This window comes from Scyliorhinus torazame, chromosome 19 (assembly GCF_047496885.1).
Source record: "Scyliorhinus torazame isolate Kashiwa2021f chromosome 19, sScyTor2.1, whole genome shotgun sequence".
Lineage (NCBI taxonomy): Eukaryota > Metazoa > Chordata > Chondrichthyes > Carcharhiniformes > Scyliorhinidae > Scyliorhinus > Scyliorhinus torazame.
This window is the reverse complement of record NC_092725.1, coordinates 95,485,869-95,505,971: the sequence shown is the minus strand read 5'-3', so window position 1 is coordinate 95,505,971 and position 20,103 is coordinate 95,485,869. Positions and strand designations below refer to the sequence as shown.

The 20,103-nt window shown below is 43.2% G+C and overlaps 1 protein-coding gene across 5 annotated transcripts in view; it reads right to left on the bottom strand.

Annotated features, from left to right (window-relative positions):
• Positions 1–20,103, bottom strand: part of LOC140396330 (anoctamin-4-like) — a 286,419-nt gene that overhangs the window by 3,752 nt on the left and 262,564 nt on the right. For 4 of the 5 annotated variants that reach the window (XM_072484841.1, XM_072484844.1, XM_072484843.1 and 1 more), the window contains 8 exons: positions 19,357–19,414; positions 13,870–13,967; positions 11,582–11,620; positions 8,986–9,128; positions 7,458–7,610; positions 2,090–2,237; positions 1,121–1,240; positions 721–826 (listed from right to left, as the gene is read on the bottom strand). In XM_072484841.1, coding sequence (XP_072340942.1) covers positions 721–826; positions 1,121–1,240; positions 2,090–2,237; positions 7,458–7,610; positions 8,986–9,128; positions 11,582–11,620; positions 13,870–13,967; positions 19,357–19,414 — 865 coding nt within the window. The remainder of the gene's footprint in view (positions 1–720; positions 827–1,120; positions 1,241–2,089; positions 2,238–7,457; positions 7,611–8,985; positions 9,129–11,581; positions 11,621–13,869; positions 13,968–19,356; positions 19,415–20,103) is intronic. The other variant, XM_072484842.1, reaches the window with a different exon arrangement.

The following is a 20,103-nucleotide window of genomic DNA, read 5'->3' as shown; positions in this document are numbered from 1 at the left end:
AGATAGTGGAGGTCACATCTATGTAACCTTGGTGAGTTGTTGAATCCTGCAGCTGTAGAGCGAGAGAGAGAGAGAGAGATTTAAAGATGACATATGGTACAAGGACATGCCAGAGGCTCTAATTGTTTCTACTGATTGCCAGATGCTTATGCTGGTTTTTGAGTTCCAACATATGGTAACGAGATTGGTAAGACTCAGGCTGATGTAGAAACCAGCACTAATTTCAGCCCGTCTTTCAATTCCCACCACCCAGGGAATTTTGTTCCAATGATAAGACATCATCTAAACCGATCTAAACCATTAACTGTTACGCTCTCCACAAAGAGACACAGAAATCCAGGGTTCCAATACCACCACAGCAGATGGCAAACTTTCAACTCAGTAAAAATCTTGAATTAAAATGATGACCATGAAATCACTGTCGGGAAAAAACATCTGGTTCACTAGTGTCCTTGAGGGAAGGAAATCTGTTGTCCTCCCCTTGTAACTTACACGTAACTCCAGACTTGGAAATGCCCTCCAAAGTGGCACTGGGGAATCAGCAATAAATGCTAGTCCAGTCAGCAATGCCCAACATCCCATGAATGAATAAATGAAAAAAAAGATGCTGCCTGACCAGAGTCCAGCTGTTTATTTCCCTTCTGTCTAATTGAAGTGGCCCTTACCAAACATTTTCTTGTGATTGTAGATGGACAATGGCAAATGAAACAGGCTGCTTACCTCAAATACAATGATGAAAGCTAGACGAGCTGCTAATACATGCCAAAACTGCAGCGTGTAAGCATAAGGTTCTTTGGAATGAGGTGGCTCCCTGTAATCACGATACCTATTGAATGGTTGAAAAAAAAAAAAAAAAACATTACATTTTCTGCACATCAAAGTTCAGTGGGTTGCTGGCTGAGTCAGAAAGTCACAGATTCAAATCCTACTCAGACTGAAGCACCAATTCTTGGCTGAGGCTCCCAGGCTTGTATTAAGGGGGCACGGACGTCTTGCACGACTACCACCTTGTAAACTTAAAAACGTCACTTATATTTATACAGCTTTCACTGCATTCCATTTGGATGAGCATCAGGGGCGAATACAAGAGTGGCCAGTTCCGTGTGTCCCAGGTTCCTACCTGCAGTACTCTACTTCTGTACCAAAAGAGTCATTCCCATTCAAATATGGTTCAGAACGACTTTCAAAGTCAGCCACCAGGAAAACCGACAAGCTGGCATTCACATAACCAATCATGCATCTAGGAAGGTACAAAAGACAGCTGGTTAGCTCACATCCTGCATAAATCATGCCTGATTTCACAGCCTCTTAAAATTCTTGGAGGCCTCACGCAAAGTTCAAATTCACCATTCCTATTCACTTGGAGATCGCTGAAGTTGCTGATGCTCTCAGGCGCTGGGGTTCAGTGTGAGGAACATGGCTGAGAACAGGCCTTTGGATCCTAATCAAGCCAAGCCAGTGAGTAACAGAGTTAAAGACCAGCTGGCCTGAGCTCCAGGTGTCAGATGCTAAGTGATATCTCTTGGTCACTCCTCGACCTGCAGGGTGGTCTAATCAATAATCGTTGAGTGAGACGGAAGGGTCATCACACCCTCCCCTTCAATTTTGAGTAGGATTTGAATTGAAGACTACTGGATTGATAGTTTCATCCTCATCATTAGGGTATCATATGAACCAATGAATTAGAGGGGATCAATTTAACCTCAACGGATTAGGCGGAACATCAGTCTTGCACCCCACCCAAATATCACTCTCCATTGACTTCAATGTAGAGCTGAATAGTGTGGGTGTCAAACAGGCAGTGCATCTGACCCCATCATTCTAACAAACCACATGATCCCATATCTCTGGGAATTGATTCAACCTTTTCCTTCTAATTATCCAGGATTTCTTCTTTAATTTAATTGGAACCCATTTACACACCATGTTTTCATGTGATGACATCACAACATTCAGAGTATCTGTAAAGCAGTGGATAAAAGACGTTCCCATTGAAGGCTGGGACTCTTACCGGATTCCTCGTTGCTCATGTGCCCAGACTAATTTCCATCCCGCAGGACGATTGAGCAAATAGCAAAGACAAACTTACTTTTCCCCTGCCTTTCCTTGACCAGCACAAGGACCATATTTATATGCATACACCAAGCGAGGGATGAAGTCAGAGGTCACTGCGATGACAAATGCATTGGTGATGACTGACAGGATCCCGATGCCTTCCAGAATGCCATACCAGATTCCTAAATAAACAAAGCAAAATTCAGAAAGCCTCATAATAAATAAATAAAACTGAATGAACAAATCAAAATTGGAAACTCCCCTTCATTTGTTCTTGAGATGTGGGCAATAATGTCAAGTGGATGTTTATGGCCCATCACTTGTTGCCCTCATGAGGGTTGAGTCAAGCATGAACAGCATAGAATTGATGGTCTGAGTATCATGAGGCTGTGGTGGGAGTGAGAGATCAGGACACTCTCCTAGATAGCAGCTAGAGTGGCCTGAACAGTGTTTACAAAATCAGGGCCTCGTTTCAATATTCACAGGTGAACTGTCCACTTATTTGGGGTATTAGCAAGGAGCTTTCGGATTGGTCTGGAAGAGTGTAGAAGATAGCAGAGGCTTTTCCTCAAATTAAGGCTGATGTTTTGGCGGTTGGGAGCCCTGGTAGGTCCACCCAGTTCTTAAAATAAAAGAGGTCAGCAAACCAAAACCCTCTTTCTCACAATCTGGAGTGGTCTCTTTTCAGGTTTGCAGTCAGGCCACTCAATGCTCAGTGGACAGTGAGCAACCCACTATTGTCTCATGAAGATTGGATTGTCCTCTTCAGGTATGTGGCAAAAGTCTCCAAATTGAAGGCCCTAATCAAAATGGTGCTGAGGAGAACAATGGGACACATCAATCTCTGACCCACATTTTCATCTATGAACGGGGAAGAAAATGGTGGAAAACTGGATTCACGTGTGGATTCTGTGGTGTCAGGGTGGGCATGGTGTCCCTCTCAAGTACAGAAGCGAAGCAAGTAGCATTAATAACCAGCTGGCAGCTTTCATAGCTCAATTCCAGAACTTGCTATGGTGGAGTTAGATCTTGATAACACCATAGAAGCAGAAGTAGGCCATTCGGTCAATCAATTCTGCTCTGCCACTAAATGAGGTCATGATTGATGAAATGATAATCCTCAATTCACTTTCCCACCTTACTCTATAACCCTCAATTTTCTTACCGATTAAAAATCTGTGTCTCTCAGCCTTGAACATGCTTAACGACCCAGTCTCCACAGCCCTCTGGGGTAAAGAATTCCACAGATTCACTGCTCGGAGAGAAGGAATTTTTCCTCATATATGTCTTAAATGGGTGACTCCTTACTCTGAGATTATGCCCTTTGGTCCTAGACTCTTCCACAAGGGAAAACAACCTCTTGAGCATATACCTTGTCAAGTCTCCTGAAAATCCTACATGTCTCATAATGTTGCTTCTTATTCTTCTAAATTCCAATGAGTACAGGCCCAACCGTCTGAACCTCTCCTTCTAAAAAAATCCCTCCATACCAGAGATCAACTTTGTGAACCTTCTCTGGACTGCCACCAATGCCAGTATATCTTTCCTCAGATAAAGAAACCAAAACTTAGTGTTGGGTGGGGTTACTGGGTTATGGGGATAGGGTGGCGGTGTTGACCTTGGGTGGGGTGCTCTTTCCAAGAGCTGGTGCAGACTCGATGGGCCGAATGGCCTCCTTCTGCACTGTAAATTCTATGATTCTATGAAAACTCTTCACAATATTCCAGGTGTGGTCTAACTCGTACTTTGTATAGTTTTAGCAAGACTTCCTTATTTTTGCACTCCATTCCCTTTGAAATGAAGGCCAACATTCCATTTGTCTTTCTTATTACCTGCTGAACTTCTTGCATGCTATTTAGATTTATGCACGAAGACCACCAAATCCCTTTGTGCTGTAGTTTCCTGCAGTCTTTCTCCATTTAAATAATAACCAGCACCTTTATTCATTTTACCAAAGTGTATAACTTCACATTTTCCCACATTATATTCGATCTGCCAAGTCTTTGCCCAATCACTTACTCTGTAGACTCGGTCATCCTCACCACTTGCCTTCCCACCTATCTTTGTGTCATCTGCAAACTTTACAATAGTACATTCGCTTGCCTCGTTCAAGTCATTAATATATACTGAACTGTGACCTCAGCACTAGTCTTTGTGGCACTCCAGGCTGCCATCCTGAAAGTTCCCCCTTTTCTCCAAACTCTGTCGTCATAGCAGTTAGCCAATCTGCTATCCAAGATAATATACTACCCCCAACACCAAGGACTCTCATCTTAATCATTAGCCTTTGGTGTGATACCTTATCATACACTGTTTGAAAATCCAAGTATATAACATCTACCGGTTCCTCTTTATCTATCCTGCTTGTTACAATCTCAAAAGAATCAGAGTAGATTTGTCAGACATGAATTCCCCTTCATGAAGCCATGCTGACTCTGCTTGATTATATTATGTATTTCTAAATGTTTGCTATTACATTGTTATAATGGACTCTTTTTCCCCAATGACAGACGTTATGCTAACTGGCCTATAGTTCCCTGTTTTTTTGTCTCCCTTTTTGGATAAGGGCTTTACATTGACAGTTTTGCAACCCTCTTGAACTTTTCCAGAATTTAAAGGATTCTTGGAAAATTACTACCAGTGCATCCACTATCTCTGTAGCTACTTCCTTTAATATCCTAGAATGCAACCTATCAGGGTCCATTAGTTTTCCTAGTACTTTTTCTCCAGTGATAGTTATTGTATTTATTTCTTCCCGCCACCTTTTGCCCTTCCTTATTTACTGTTTTTGGAATGTTACTAGTGTCTTCTAATTTACTCTAATCTGGAGTTAAAGATTCCCCTAGAAACAGTGAATAGTAACAAGGTAGAATGAAACATTCAGTTTCCCCTCTGCACCAAATTCTCACTGTGATCCAAATTTCCACTCGGTCAGTGTCTCATTCCCACTGCTTGTGCGTCCACTTACGCCCTGGATTGTTAATGGCGTTATCGTGTGGTTAATCATATTCAGGTGAAGGGCATTGACTGGTTATATCTTGAACATAACAGATATTTTCTATCACTGTTGAGTTGAGTTAGGAAGTAGATGCTTATAAACTTTGATCTTTGAATAAAGTAAGGATCAACTGTGGTTTCATCCTTCAACAACTGACTATCAGGGGTATAACATGGATTGGCAGTCCTTTTCCATAACCACCAGGCTACCATATGCTATCCAGTGTAAAGCCCTGTGCATAATATAAAAGTTGCTTGCACGCAAGTTCTATAATAAGTAAATCAAGGAAAGTTACAGAAGCCACTCAGGAACGATTCGCTCCCAATGTCTGCTGTGTCATAAAAGGTTGGCAAATTAACCAAACTATGTTAAATTAAGGAACTAATTCTTGATGCTGCAGCAACACCACAATTTAAGGGTGCATAGTTTTCCCTGCGACTCTGCCAGAGACACGAGCACAATCTCAGTGTGATAGTGAGGATGTGCTGCACTTGGGAGGTGCTTTCTTTCGAATGAGTTGTTAAACTCGGGCCCCGTTTAGCAGGTGGATGCTAAAGATCACAAGGCTCCCTGATGTCTTGGCCAACATTTATCCCTCAAACCAACATCACTGAAACCAATTATTCAGTCGTGATCACAAAGCATGCATCAAGCTCCTAAAGCAGCAATTTGGCTGCCATGTTTCCTACATTACAACAGTACGTCATCAGCTATGTTGCTTCTGATGAATCCGGAAGGGATTCCTAGGAATCTCTCCATATGGCCCCAGATGATTAGGTATGTTCCATAGTTTCATTTTATATAGCTTTCTCCTGAAAATTCTGGGATTTTCTTGCTCTTTAAAACTGTTCTCTTCGACCATGTTGTTCACCAGCGTGGAACTCACAACCACAAGGGTTGACCAAAGTGAATAGCATAGATGCAAGTGGACCAAATGGCCTGTTTGTGTTGTATGCTCAATGCAATATGCCTAATCCACCTGTCCACTCAAGGGAATGTGCACTTCTTCCTAATGAAGTGCTTTTTACTCTGGTCTACCCTGTGATAAGGAGTAGTAAGTGAAATCGTGTTGTTTTCTTCAACAGTGACGGAACCTGTATTTTAAATTGCATTATGACGACAGAAGTTAAAAACGGACCAGTTTTTGGCAATTCTTGCTTCTGCCCAATTGATTCAAAAATTACAACCAATATGCAACGGTGTCACCAATTTGTAGCTAGATAACTATAGATCTGCGTGAGGGTTCCTTGCATAGATATTTCTATATTCCTCTTCGGACTGTCGGAGTGGTCTGTAGGACAGAATACTCAACCATATTTACTTGCTTGGAGTAGAAGCTGGCCCTTCACGGGGTAGGTACGATTCACTACCCTGTGCATCTTGCAGAATACACGCTCCCTAAGAGGGCGGGGGACCCTTAACTACGTTCACTTGTATAAACAGAGTCGGCCAGGAAGCACCGACTAGAGAGAAGCCCCAGTAGGGAATTACTGGAGCTGTACATAATAGTCAAGTGTAAAATAAGGTAAGTTTTGTTTCTCGGGTGTAACTACAAAATGTAGTTACACCCACAGTGCTGTTGGGAAGGGAGAAGTCACATTAAAAAAGGGACTGAAGTCACATATAGGCCCGACTGTGCAGGGATAGCATGTTTATTTCCCTAAAGACCATCAGTGAATAAGTTAACCTGTGACAATCCAACAGCTTTTAAACTAGCCAGATTTTTTAAAAAGCAGAATTCAAAATCTCAAACTCCTTTCAGGGGTGGTCGGCATGGAAGAGGAGTTTAACTCACATTGCACGAATCCAGGGCTCTGAATGACTAGTTCTGTAATTATAAGACACTAATGACCCAATAACATTATATAGCTGGAATCAGGCACGACAACAAGTATTGGTTCATGCCCCAATAGGTCAGTCATGGTTTCATTGAACGGGAGAACAGGATTAAGTACCAAAATGGCCGAATTCCCTTCCTATGATAAAGGTCCAACCCCTGAGCAGTATTTTACAGCACCCCATTGGCATGTTTGCTGGGCAGGAAGGGCAGTAAAATTCCCTGGGTGGCCTTTTCACCTAGCATCTTCCCATCTGCCCTCAAAGTATCAACAATTTTATGGGGTAGGCAAAGCCTAGGGCAGGCCGCCCTCCACCCTGCCCCAATCGAGACCCTCTGATGGCCAATTTAATTGGCCTGCAGCTGTCTGAGGTGGGATTTCCTCCTGAACGAGGGAGGGACAGCCATCATCAACCTGAGAGGTGTTCCGCACCAACTCTTCGTTTGGTGTCATTACACTGAAAAGTGGAGAAAGAAAATTCAACCCCAGAGAAAATTTATTAGCTACATACAAGTTCAATGATCAACCTGGGAGATCAAGTTATTACACATTTGCCTTATCCTCACCAATATCTTTGGCTCTTGAAGCTAAAGGCCTCCTCCACTGTGTGACAAATTTGTAGGCATCCAGTCGAATTTCAATGATATTGTTCAATAAGGCTAGAAGAGGAGCCAATGGAAAGGCTGCCACAAATATAGTTGTGAAACCAAACTGAAGAACTGAAAAGAAGCAGAGATGTAGCCACAGTCACTAAGTGGCATAAGGTATTACAGTCGACCATTGTGATATCAAATGATTCAAACATTTTCAGGAAACTCTCACCGCGCTAAATGAAAGGTGTGGGGAAAACAGTATGCAGTTAAATGCTACTATGTACAATGCCAACTTCAGTACACATGAGCACATACCCCTTGACAAAGTTAGGCAGTGGCACCCTGACAATCCTACACACTCAAAAGCTGACTTGAAGTGGGATGGCTAAGTGGTCAGTGTTTTTCTTTTCTTTTTTCAGGCGATGCAGGTGTCACTGACTGGACCAGCATTTATTGCCCATCCCCGAGAGCATTTCCCAAAGGGCATTAGTGAAACGGATGGATTTTTAAAAAATGACAATCGGCAATGGTTTCATGGCCATCGTTGGACTTTTTAATTCTAGATTTTTTTATTGAATTCAAATTTCACCGTCTGATGTAGTGGGATTCGAACCCAGGACCCCCAGAACATTCCCCTGGGTATCTGGATTACTAGTCTATCGACAATAGCACTACGTCACTGCCTCCCCACATGCTAATAAAAAGAATCAAATAAGGGGATGTTTATTCTCTCACACACCACCCATATCAAAAAGGGTGCATTGAGATTGATGTTATACCCTCAGTACCAGTCATATAATAACACCCATGTCCCAACATTACCAGTTACATAATAACACCCTTCACGTCCCAAAGCTCAAAACTCTACAAACAAAAGAGTTAATGGCCAGAATTCTCCAGCCATTGCGAATCACTTTTCCCACAGGTTGCGGTAGCTTCAATGGGAAATCTCACTGACAAGTGGCAGGAAGATAGAATCCCGTCGCCAGCAAACGGTGCACTGCCACAAAACTCCCGGCTGGGGGACTCCAGCCCAATATTTCTACTAAGTTTGGGAAATCCCCCAATTTCAGAACTGGTTACCAGCACCACCAGGCCAAAAGCAATCAAAGCAATTTAGGGGTTTGGCTCGTTTCAACCGGGTGAGATGTGGAACGGAAAGGTACCGATATGTAGCCCTATTCCTTATGTCGTTTGGTCCTCAATTAAGTTCTTATAATGATGATATTTAGATATACAGTGGTGTCTAGAATTTAGGAATGGTGCATTAATTTGTAATTTTAACATTTCAATATTCTCTTAATATCCTGTCCACCACTTGCCGAGTTTATTTGCCTATTTTTGTTACTACATATTGTTACATGTTTTTAACTTGATTACTTAGTCTAAATATAAATATGAATTATCAATCGAAGTCACACTGCAATTCAGCCTTCATGCTGCCAAAGAGCTTCTTAAATAAGATACTGTTATCATTGGTAACAATTTAAACCTGGCTTACTCATCTCCAAATATTCATCAAACAGGCCGTAAGCATTCATTGGCTGCAGATTGTAATCCTTTTCCCATTGTGGAAAGATTGGCTTGCCATTATTGCCGTGCTCCTGTCTTAATTTTCTCCTTGTCCACCAGTTCTGAATGAGCCTAAGGGCAAAGGAAAAACAAGCCCGTCAATGGAAGTGATTAAAATTTAAAAACTGCATCACATAACCAACTTTATCGCAGTGCCATAAAACATTCATTTTGCAATATTTCATGAGTGCTTCCCTTCAAGTCTTTGATTAAAATTAGCATGGCACCATTTATTTTCTACTAATAAATCTGAGTTAAAATCTTGGTCAAGGAAGGAGGAACGAGAGAGAGCGTGCATGCACAAGACAGTGAGTGCGTGTCAATGAGGGAGAGATTTAGGGAGGAAGTTCCAGAGCTAAAAGCCGAGGCACCTGAAGGCAAGTCTGTCCATTTAGCATTCCCACTGAAATTGTAGCTCGCAGTTCCTCCTTGGAACTGTGACAAAGTGCATCAAGGTTATCTTGCTGATAGGTCTTCAACCACACCCACCTACTCTGATCCCATTTCTTTACCCAACCCGCCCCTTCCTGTTTCAATACGCTCCCTGATCCCACTAGAATGCTGTCACTGCCTTTACTTTGATCATTTATTGCGGGACAGCATTTTCTATTCGAGTAACTCTTTCTTTATTAAAATAAATTCATCTAATTTATTCATTCATTCTTAAAGTCAGAATCTGCTCTCTATTCCCTCCTCATTATTGATTCGCCAACCAAGGCAAACTCTCTCTCACAGTTTCGCTCTGAAAATTATCAACTTAATCATGATTAAATCAACCCAAAGAGAAACCCAACTGATCTGCATCCCGCTAACATACACTTGTTATAGAAGATAGATATACACTTGTTATAGAAGATAGATATACACAGACAAACACACACACACAGACAGATGAGTGGGCTAGATTTTCCATTTTCTGTTACCAATTTAACAGAATTATAAACTATATTTTTATTTCAATCAATATGCAGATTATTGAAAAATTTACCATTTTGCAATTCTCCCAGTCCATTCTAGTGAGGGGGAAAACATCAGTTATATTTTCCTTTCATTGCGCTTTTTGGGATCTTGCTGTGTGCAACTCGATGGTCACATTTGCGCACGTAACTGCAGTAGCTGCACATCAACAGTAATACACTGGCTGTGGAGAGTATGGAGGTGCCCCAAGGATGTAATAAGTTGCAATTTATATTTAGACATCTGCAGGTCCAGGATGTTGCCAGGAAGAAGGTTCAGAGCTTCCCGATAGCACCGGCCTCCACATTGTTGGAGGAGCTATGGGTGGCAGAGGGAATGGAGAGGAGGGTGGTATCAGCGATTTATGGGATTTTGGGGGAGGACAAGGTTATCCTTGGTGGGTATTAAAGCGAAGTGGGAGGAAGAGTTGGGGAGGGTATGGAGGATGGGTTGTGGTGTGAGGTGCTCCGGAGGGTGAATGCCTCAACTTTGTGCTCAAGGTTGGGACTGATACAGTTGAAAGTAGTATATAGGGAGCACCACATGAGGGCAAGGATGAGCCGACTCTTTGAGGGGGTGGAGGATGTGTGCGAGCACTGTGGGAGGAGTCCTGCAAACCATGTTCACATGTTTTGGTCCTGTCCAAAACTGGAGGGGGGTCTTTAAAGTCATCTCGGGGAGGCACACGTGATGTTCAAACCAGAGCCCTTGAAGTCATATTCGGGGTGTCGGACCAGCCTGGGCTGCAGGCGAATGTGTGGGCAGATGTCTTAGCTTTCGCCTCGCTGATTGCCCGAAAGCGAGTCCTGTTCGGGTGGAGGTTAGCTTCTCTGCCCTGTGCCATGGCATGAGAGGGGGTGGGGGAAACCTGCTGAAATTTCTGACTCTCGAGAAGATGACGTTTGAGCTGAGGGGGAAGATGAAAGGGTTCGACAATTCAAGGGGACTGTTTATTATGTACTTTCAAGAATTGGATGCCGTTGAACATGGGGGGGGCAAGTCTATTGTTTATCGTTTACCAGGTATGGGATGACCGTGGATTCTCTTTTGGTTTTGCTCGTTTTGTATTTGGGAAGTAGGGGGGACGTTTGGGTTTGTATGTTGAAGGGGCTGCTACTGTAGGTTATCTTTTGTTGGGTGTATATTTGATGAAAAATTGGAAAATTAGGAGAATAAAAATATTTCTTTTAAAAATAAGGTGCTGTTTAAATGCAGGTTCTTTGGTTAATACATAGATTTGAAAATCCAGCAGAGTCTTGCGTTTCTACAAAGTGAGCCTTTATTCAATAGACATGAATGAGAACTTCTGTCCATTGACACTCCAGATAGGAGCTCTTGCTTAGGTGTAATATTGTTCATTCTTTGTAACTGGATGGCTATTTCAATGCAACAGCAGGAGACCATTAAAAGCAGTTCAACGATGGAAAATAGCCCGATCTAAACTGATCAACCAAGTGGAAAATCACACCCGCTATGTGAGATAGTAAATTGGTAAAATGTGCATATTCCAACCCACCTAGAGGGAGGTTAATGAAGGAGTTTGGGGAAAAGATGGCAGAAGCACTAACCATAATTTTCCAAAAATCTTTTTGGCAGCCCTCTGGAACCTGGTAGCAGTAGAAAAGAAAAACAGAAGAGAGTTTGTGTGAGTGAGAGAGAGAGAGAGAGAGAGAGAGAGAGAGAGACAGAGAGAGACAGAGAGAGAGCGCGAAAAGCGAGTGTCGCGGTGAGAAAGCTCAATTAGATGATGAGATGGTTTTCTCAAAGAAAGAATAAATGGATTAGGCTTCAAAAAGGCAAAGAGTGAAAAATTGTTTGCCCTAGTTGGTGAATTGGGAGTTGGATGAGAGTGGATAGGTTCAGTTGAAGAGCTAGCTCCAGTACAGGGCTTCATGGGCTGAATGGCCAAACGTTCATAGATTTTTCAATTCCACTGACTAGAAATGCTCCCCCATTGGCTGCTGTGTTTACAGCTAAAGGGGCTCTGAACTCTGGAATTCCCTCCCTAATTCTCTCCGCTCTTCACCCTCTCTCTCTTTTCAGGCATTCCTTCAAATCTACTACTTTGACCAAGTTTTTGACTACCCACCCTTTGGCTCTGTAAAACACTCCTGTGGAACTCAAGATGCTTTATTATATTAAAAGACGCTTCATAAATACAAGTATTTATTGTTTTTTTTCTTGCCCCCAGTGTGTACACAACTTTCCACCAATTCCAGCTCTGCACCAAAGACCACTTTACACTTCCCCTTTGGAGCTCTACTTCAGCCCTGGGTGCTAACTACCGTCTACAAGAAGGTAATGTTCAGCAGCTGTGTAGTCCCCCAGCTCCTTCATCATCACTCAAAGTAAAGGATCGAGAGAGAGCACGAGAGAGAGAGAGAGAGAGAGAGAGAGAGAGAGAGAGAGAGAGAAAACAATATTCCAATATTTCAGGTCCCTTCCACCCCCTTCTTGCTCACTACCGGTACCTCATACTGAGATCCTGACTCAGCATTGAACACGATGAGTAAACAGATATAAGCCCAGGAATTTTCCAACTTTTTCCTTCAGGTAATTTTGTGGAATACATTTCCCAAGACTCATTACTCAGTGGGATCACCAAGGGAAGAATCCAGAGATATTCACACATCCAATTCAGGGACCTCCCAAATTCCCAGTTATTACTTCTGAGAAATCGGAAGCTCAATAATCCAAGCCTCAAATGGCCTGAGAGAGATCTTCCCACTGGGGCTAAATTGACCTTATCGTTAATCCGAGTTCCTTCACTCAATCCACATTGGCGGGTCCACAAAAATAAGCAAAGAACCAATGGAAAAAAAACAATTATAGGCAAAATACAGGGATTTTCCGGCCTCCCAACCAAGTGCTTCTCGGCAGCGCTGGTGGCGGGATTCTCTGCTCCAGCCGCTGTCATGTACTGCCGGCAAGACAAGAGAATTCCACCGCCAGCGAACGGAGAATTCTGGCCACTATAATCAAAACTTGCTAGTCAAGGTAGTCTGTGTAAAACACATGGTGGCTTGACCAGCATATCAGAGCTGGGTAGATTAGTTACCAATTCACAGAATCATTATGGCACAAAAGGAGGCTATTTGGCCTATCATGTCTGCACCAGTTCTCTAATTAAGTAGCGTGCTCTTTCCACGGCCGGTGGTGCAGGCTCGATGGGCCGAATGGGCCCCTTCTACACTGTAGGGATTCTATTCTAATTAGTATCATGACTTAGTGCCATTACCAGTCTTTGCCCAGATTTGACTAGATTTTTTGGGATGCATTTAGTCTTCACTGGGAAGCAGGTTCAGTCAAGAAAAAAATCGTTTCAAGTAAGTTGGATCACTGTTTTTCCCACCTCTTCCTTTCCCACCACCACAGCCCAAGTTCCATCAGAGGGCCTGTGCTTGGAATTGACACAGGCCCAGTGTTTTAGCCTGATTTCCATACTAAGTGGGTGGAAGATTAAAGAAGCAGCAAAGTTAATCCTCCCAACATTGTTTGTTTCTCCCGAATGATACCATAGGAGGAAATGTTTACATTAGTCAGGAGATGGCTGGTGTACAAGGGGAGGGCTCTTGGGATCTGCTGCAACATTCCCATTTGCTGCCTTGGTTTCCAGCCCCTGGCTTAGCCAAGGAAGTGGGACTGCACTCGGGATGAACCAGGAAATGAGAGGGTAGTTACAGATAAGCTGCACCCAGAGTGGGGGACAATGAGTAATATCTAGCAATTTGTATTAAAATATGTAGCACATTAAATACAGGCAATCTTCGAGATTTGAGTGAGCTGCTAACAGACATGAATACGAATGTAGTTGAATAAACTGGTAACTGACCAGGCACTTATCATTTCTACTTACGGGTAGCCAAGCTCCATGAAGTTATTCCAGCTCTGCTTTAACACCATGATGATTCCCATTTGTAAACACAGATCGATAAGGCAACCACTCGGGTGACACTGCAAGTTAGGCAGAAAAGCATAGCGCAAGAAGGGACTTAAAGGTTACAGAATTATAGGAGTATTCAGTTAAACACAGCAGCTGCTGGCCATGATTTAGTAGTAGCACACTCCAACCTCCCAGTGTCAGTACTGAAGGGGAGCTGCATTGTTGCTGCTGCCATATTAAAATGAGACATTAAACGGAGACCTCATCTGCCCTCTCGGGCGGATGCAGAGGGTCCGATGTTCCTTCAGAAGGAGTGGCGTTCTCCCTGGGAGGACTGAAGCTAATAGTTATCTTAATCAATGTCATTAAAAATAAAATCAGCTGGTCATTATCACATTGCTGTTTGTGGGAGCTTGCTGTACACAAATTGGCTGCTGCAGTTCCTTCGTTACAACATCATAAGTACTTTGGCCGTGACTTAACGGAAAAGTCTCTAGGTGTCATTTTGGGTGGGTTTGGATGGGTTTCCGGTCAGCTTTTCCAGTGAGATATCCACCAGTATTTACCCAAACATAATCAATTTTTTCAGCCTTGGGGAGTTTCTCCCTGGTCCTGCCACAAAAAATGTTTCGGCAGCGGGGAGCTGAACTCGTTGGTGAGACCGGCTCCTCAGATTGGGCTGTGAAAGGGTGCTCCAATCTCTAAGTGAGCTTGAGCGTCCCACACACCCTCCATCTATGAATAATGTCACCCCACACCTCCAGGTGGGGACACCCCACTTTAGGGTCACTGAGGGAACCCCCCTTTTTAGGCTTCCCCACCCTCCTACCTTTAGGAAGCCCTTTCATATCCACCCCTCACCCCCCACACTTCATACCTCCCCTCATCCCCACTTTCATGGACATGCCTCAGGCCCTAACCCATGATAGTGCCACCCTGGCAGTGTCCCTGACATCACAGCAGTGCCAGGGTGCCACATTGGAGCACCATGGTGCCTGGGTGCCAACCTGTCCTGTCCCTGTCCAATCTGGGGTTTCCAATGATCTGAGAGATCCCTCCAGGTGCCGTTACTGAAAAGCACCCATGCTGTGGTGGCAGTTAGAACATGGGAGGCAGTTAGATAGGGTGTCCATCCTGTTGCTGAGATGATCTGTCCTTAAATGATCCATGCAGGATCTAGAGCCCACCAACAAAAGCAGGATGCCAGTTAGATCACAAACCAATGGGCGCGCCCGGCGCTGAATCTGACTCGGCTGCTCCCGCGATCTAACTGGCGCGCACGGATGCTCGCCGGACGCACGTGGTCATTTATTATCTGTAAAGTATTTTAATATTTCCAGAAGCCATGAAATGTACTTAATAAATACAAGCTCTTTCTTTAATAAACTGCAGTTTCAGGTGGTTTGACTTTGCAGTAAAGGAAGAATTGGAAGGTAAATTATTTATAAATGGTCAGCTTAAAATAATTTCATTGCCAAATAAAATGGTTTTAATCGCGTTGAAAAGAGACATGTTGCCAAAACGTTTCATCTTGCACTCATCAGGACAAATCATAGGACCCCTTCAGTGCAGAAGGCGGCCATTTGGCCCATCAAGTCTGCACCGACCCATGGAAAGAGCACCCTACCCAAGCTCACTTCCCTACCCTATCCTCATAACCCCACCTAACCTTTGGACACCAAGGGTAATTTAGCAAGGCCAATCCACCTAACCTGCACATCTTTGGACTGTGGGAGGAAACTGGAGCACCCGGAGGAAAGCTACGCAGACATGTAGAGAACGTACAAACTCCACATAGATTGTGACCCAAGGCTGGAATTGAACCTGGGTCCCTGGTGCTGTCAGGCAGCAGTGCTAACCCCTGTGCCTCCATGCAGTACAGGAATATCAAATTACAAACAATTCAAATTATTTATACTACAGTCACAAAGGGTGCTCATTGGTTTTGAAGTCAATTTTGATTGGCTGAGACATTTCCTTGGAAAAAGCAATGGGGTGTTATAGGCTCTCTAAATTCCTGGGTAATTAGTGTAAAGCTTGAACAGATTATTTTTGCATTCGGGGTGGGGGGGGGGGGGGGGTGGGAGCAATCTCTGCAAATATTCAATGTCATTACCATCGTTTAAACCCCTATCAATAGCCTGGGGGTTAGCATTGACCAGACTGAACTAGGACTGGCCCTATAATTACTGCGGCTACAAAAGCAGGTCAGGAGGTGGAGAATCCTGCGGTGAGTAACTTATTGATGGAATACTCTCTATTTGCATGGCCGCGTTCAGCTCCAACCACACAGTAGCTCGATATAATCCAAAATAAAGCAGCTCACTTGATTGAACAAACATTCACTCCCTCCATCACCAATGCGCAGTAGCGTAGGGTGTGCTATCAACAAGATGCACAACATCAACTCACCAAGGCTCCTTCAACAGCACTTTCCAAACAGCCTCTACCACCTAGAAGGACAAGGCAGCAGACACATGGGAGCACCACCACCTGCAAATTCATCCCCAAACCATCCTGACTTGGAAATATAATTGCTGTTCCTTCATTGACATTGGATCAATCCTGATACACCCTCCCCAACAGCACTGCGGGCATGCCTACACCAAATGAACTGCAGCGGTTTCAAGATGGCAGCTCACACGAGGGCAATTAGAGATGGACATACAATGCTCAGCGAAGCTCACATCCCATGAATGAACAAAAGAGATAGCTTACACGTCTTTGAAGATAGGAACCATCATGGACAAATAGAAACTCTTGGTCGGTCTGTCTGTAACAATTGTAATTCCTAGTGCTACACTTCCATCCTACCCAGAACCATGTGATGGAAGGTTTGAAGGAATTATTTCCACCCACAGGGTGGTGAGGGTCTGGAACTCACTGTTTGAAAGAATGGTAGAGGCAGAAATGCTCATCACATTTAAAATATGCTTTGATATGCACACGAGATGCTGTACCTTACAGGGATACAGAATATGTAGTAGAAGGTGGGATTAGACTGGATTGTCCTTTTCAGGCCAGCATAGACACAATGGGACAAATGGCCTCCTATGCTGTCAATATTTCTATTTCCGAAGAGTATCACTTTCCAAAGGCAATTTAAGGTTGGGCAATAAATGCTGGCTTGGGCAGCAAGATCCATATCCTTGAACTAACAAATAAAAAATAACATGTAAAATCCAGTTTCTTCTGAAGGAGAGAAGGCGAGATGCAAATCTGGGCAATCCACTGTCGTATCACGCTCACCATGTAATCTAGTCTGGAGATCTCACAGACCCCAATTAATACATGGCTTATGGATTTAATACATATGCAGAAGAGTGCAGAGTGCAATAGACCCTTCATTTTTATTCTGAAAATTAAATAGACCTGTATTTTACAAGATATCTTAATCATTAGTAAACTGAATGCGTAGAATTGTGCAATCCTTTTAATATTATTTTAATGATGGTCTATAACTAATGAACATTTGTTTTATTTCCATCTTCACAGTTCAGCACCTGCTGACAAGGTGATTTTTCAATAAAACAATATAAATAAAATAATGTTATTTTGTACAAGGTGATCTTTGGAAATGATTTTATTGTTTGGGTGATTGATAGATTGGGCAGATTGAGAAAAACAATGAAGACAATTGCCTGATTCGAGTTATTGATGAAGAGCAAGGAGCATCCGACTGTATCGCTTCTATCATCTGATGAAATGTTTCGGTGGAAACATTTTAAATTTTGCAATCCCCACGGTACAACACAAAAAAACACATCAGCAACTTAAATATCGAAAGAAAAAAAAAAGTACACTTGTGCATTACATTCAAACACACATGTAGTGCACTCTCACAAATGGACACACGCACGCAGTGGTTAGCACTGCTGCCTCACAGCTCCAGGAATGCAGATTCAATTCCGGCCTCGGGTGACTGTCTGCATGGAGTTTGCACATTCGCCTCGTCTTGAACTGCATGGGGTTCCTCTTGGTGCCCCGGTTTACTTCTACGGTTCAAAGATGTGCAGGTTAGGTGGATTGGTCATGCTGAATTGCCCCTTAGTGTCCAAAAGGTTAGGTGGGGTTACTGGGTTATGGGGATAGGGTGGTGGCGTGGGTTTAAGTAGCGTGCTGTTTCCAAGGGCCGGATGGCCTCCTTCTGCACTGTAAATTCTATGATTCTAAAGTACAGGCACCGTCATACCGACACAAACATGTCCACATGAAGGAATAAAGGTGGAATATAGGCAATTATTGCAGGAACATCAGGTTAAAAGTTACTTTGGGTAAACTCAGAGTAAAACATTTTAACCGACGTCAAAACTACCTTGCAACACAGCAAGGTTAGCTCCCTTCACAACAATCTGAAGCTGCTACCAAGAACGTCACACACCTAAAAATTATATCTTCGGGATTCTCGCATGACACTAGGATGCAAGCTACAATATCAGCTCAGATACGTAAAACCCACAAAAACAGAAAACAAAACTCCAGGACTCACGTTTCAGTATCTTACTGGAAGCAGAGCCTTGACCACTGACCAACACAAGTGTCCAGTTTTCAGAAAAAATTTCAAAATAACATCCTTCAAATTGAATGGGCAGCCTCATGATACAGGATACGGATTAGGGGCGATCCATTATTGATCAAATGGACATCTGCAGTTCAACCATTAATTATATAACCCCAAAATCCATTATGAATTTCTCAACCCAATCTTGAATCTGCAGATGTTAGATTAATCTAGTTAGATCTTCAGATCTGTTCTGAACCCTGTGAATCTCTCATACTTGGGGATTAAGGTTATCTTACATTGTTTGATGGATATCCTTTCACTTAGAAACCTTGGCACTCTATACACTACTCAAATTCACTCACTCCATCACTGATGCACAGTGGCAGCAGTGTGTACCATCTACAGGATGCACCGCAGCAACTCGCCAAGGTTCCTTCAACGACACCTTCCAAACCCGCGACCACTGCCAGTTGCAAGGACAAGGTCAGCAGATTGACCTGGACTTTTCCCTCAAGAGGTGACTCACCATATACTGCCTTTCCTTCACTGTCACTGGGTCAAAATCCTGGAACTCCCTCCCTAACAGCACTGTGGGTGTATCTACAGCACATGGGACTGCAGCAAGTTCAAGGGCAATTATGGATGGGCTATAAACGATGGCTGTGTCAGTATTGCCCACTTTCCAGGAAAGAATAAAAACAACACATTGGGAGAAAGGGGAGAAGAAAAGGAAGTTTGTGGATACTCCAAATATGTCACACAGAACAGCTCAGAGTCACTGATGGTAGGTTTGAAGAAACCAACCAGGCAGTCTAATGGCCTGGTCAAATGGAATAGTTCTGCAATTTCATTGTTAAATAGAAAAGACAATGAGACAGAAATATTTAAAATATGCACACACGTTTCCTGGGTTGAAATTTTCCTACGTGACATGATATCAGGTCAGGGCTACTAACCTCCTCCAACCTCCACCGGTTCAAAACTCTCAGGTAGGCTCCCGGGCGTCCCGTTAACCTAATAGAAAGGAACAATCACTTAACAGCAGTACCTTACATTTTCCTCCTTCGGTAAGTGACAAAGATCATTTAAATGCCCAATTAAAAATGGCGGTTGGATAATGTTCAAGAACAGAAAAGCAGAAACTGACAAATGTGCATCTTTTCCCCTTCTGACTGCTGGTTTTCTCATTGGTTTCTGACATTTCTCGCAAATGTGTCATCTCGTTAACTCAATTCTATTTCGCCAGCTCACTTCCACCCATCATGCCCTTCAACTGTTTAGTATTCAAGACCAAGTCGTCCTTACTTGGTCTGGCCTACACGAGACTCCTGATCCACAGTAATGTGGTTGATTCCTAACTGCCCTCAAATGGTCGAGCAATAAATGCTAGCCCAGCCAGCGATGCCCATGTCTCGTGAATTAATTTAAAAAATAAGACCCTTTTTTGATTGACGAGAGAGTCAAGGGTTATGGGGGCAGACAGGAAAGTGGTTAATGCTACAATCAGATTGGCCATGAACTTGTTGAACAGTGGAGCAAGCTCAATGGCCTACTTCTATTTCTTATGCCATGATGGAAAATCGTTATTTTTCTTAAACAGGTGAGAGACCAGTAAATGTTGGTATTGGGAGAGATTTGGATGTCATATTAGGCTAACCACGGTGTACAGTTTTGGCCTCTCCACGCAAAGAAAGTATACTTGA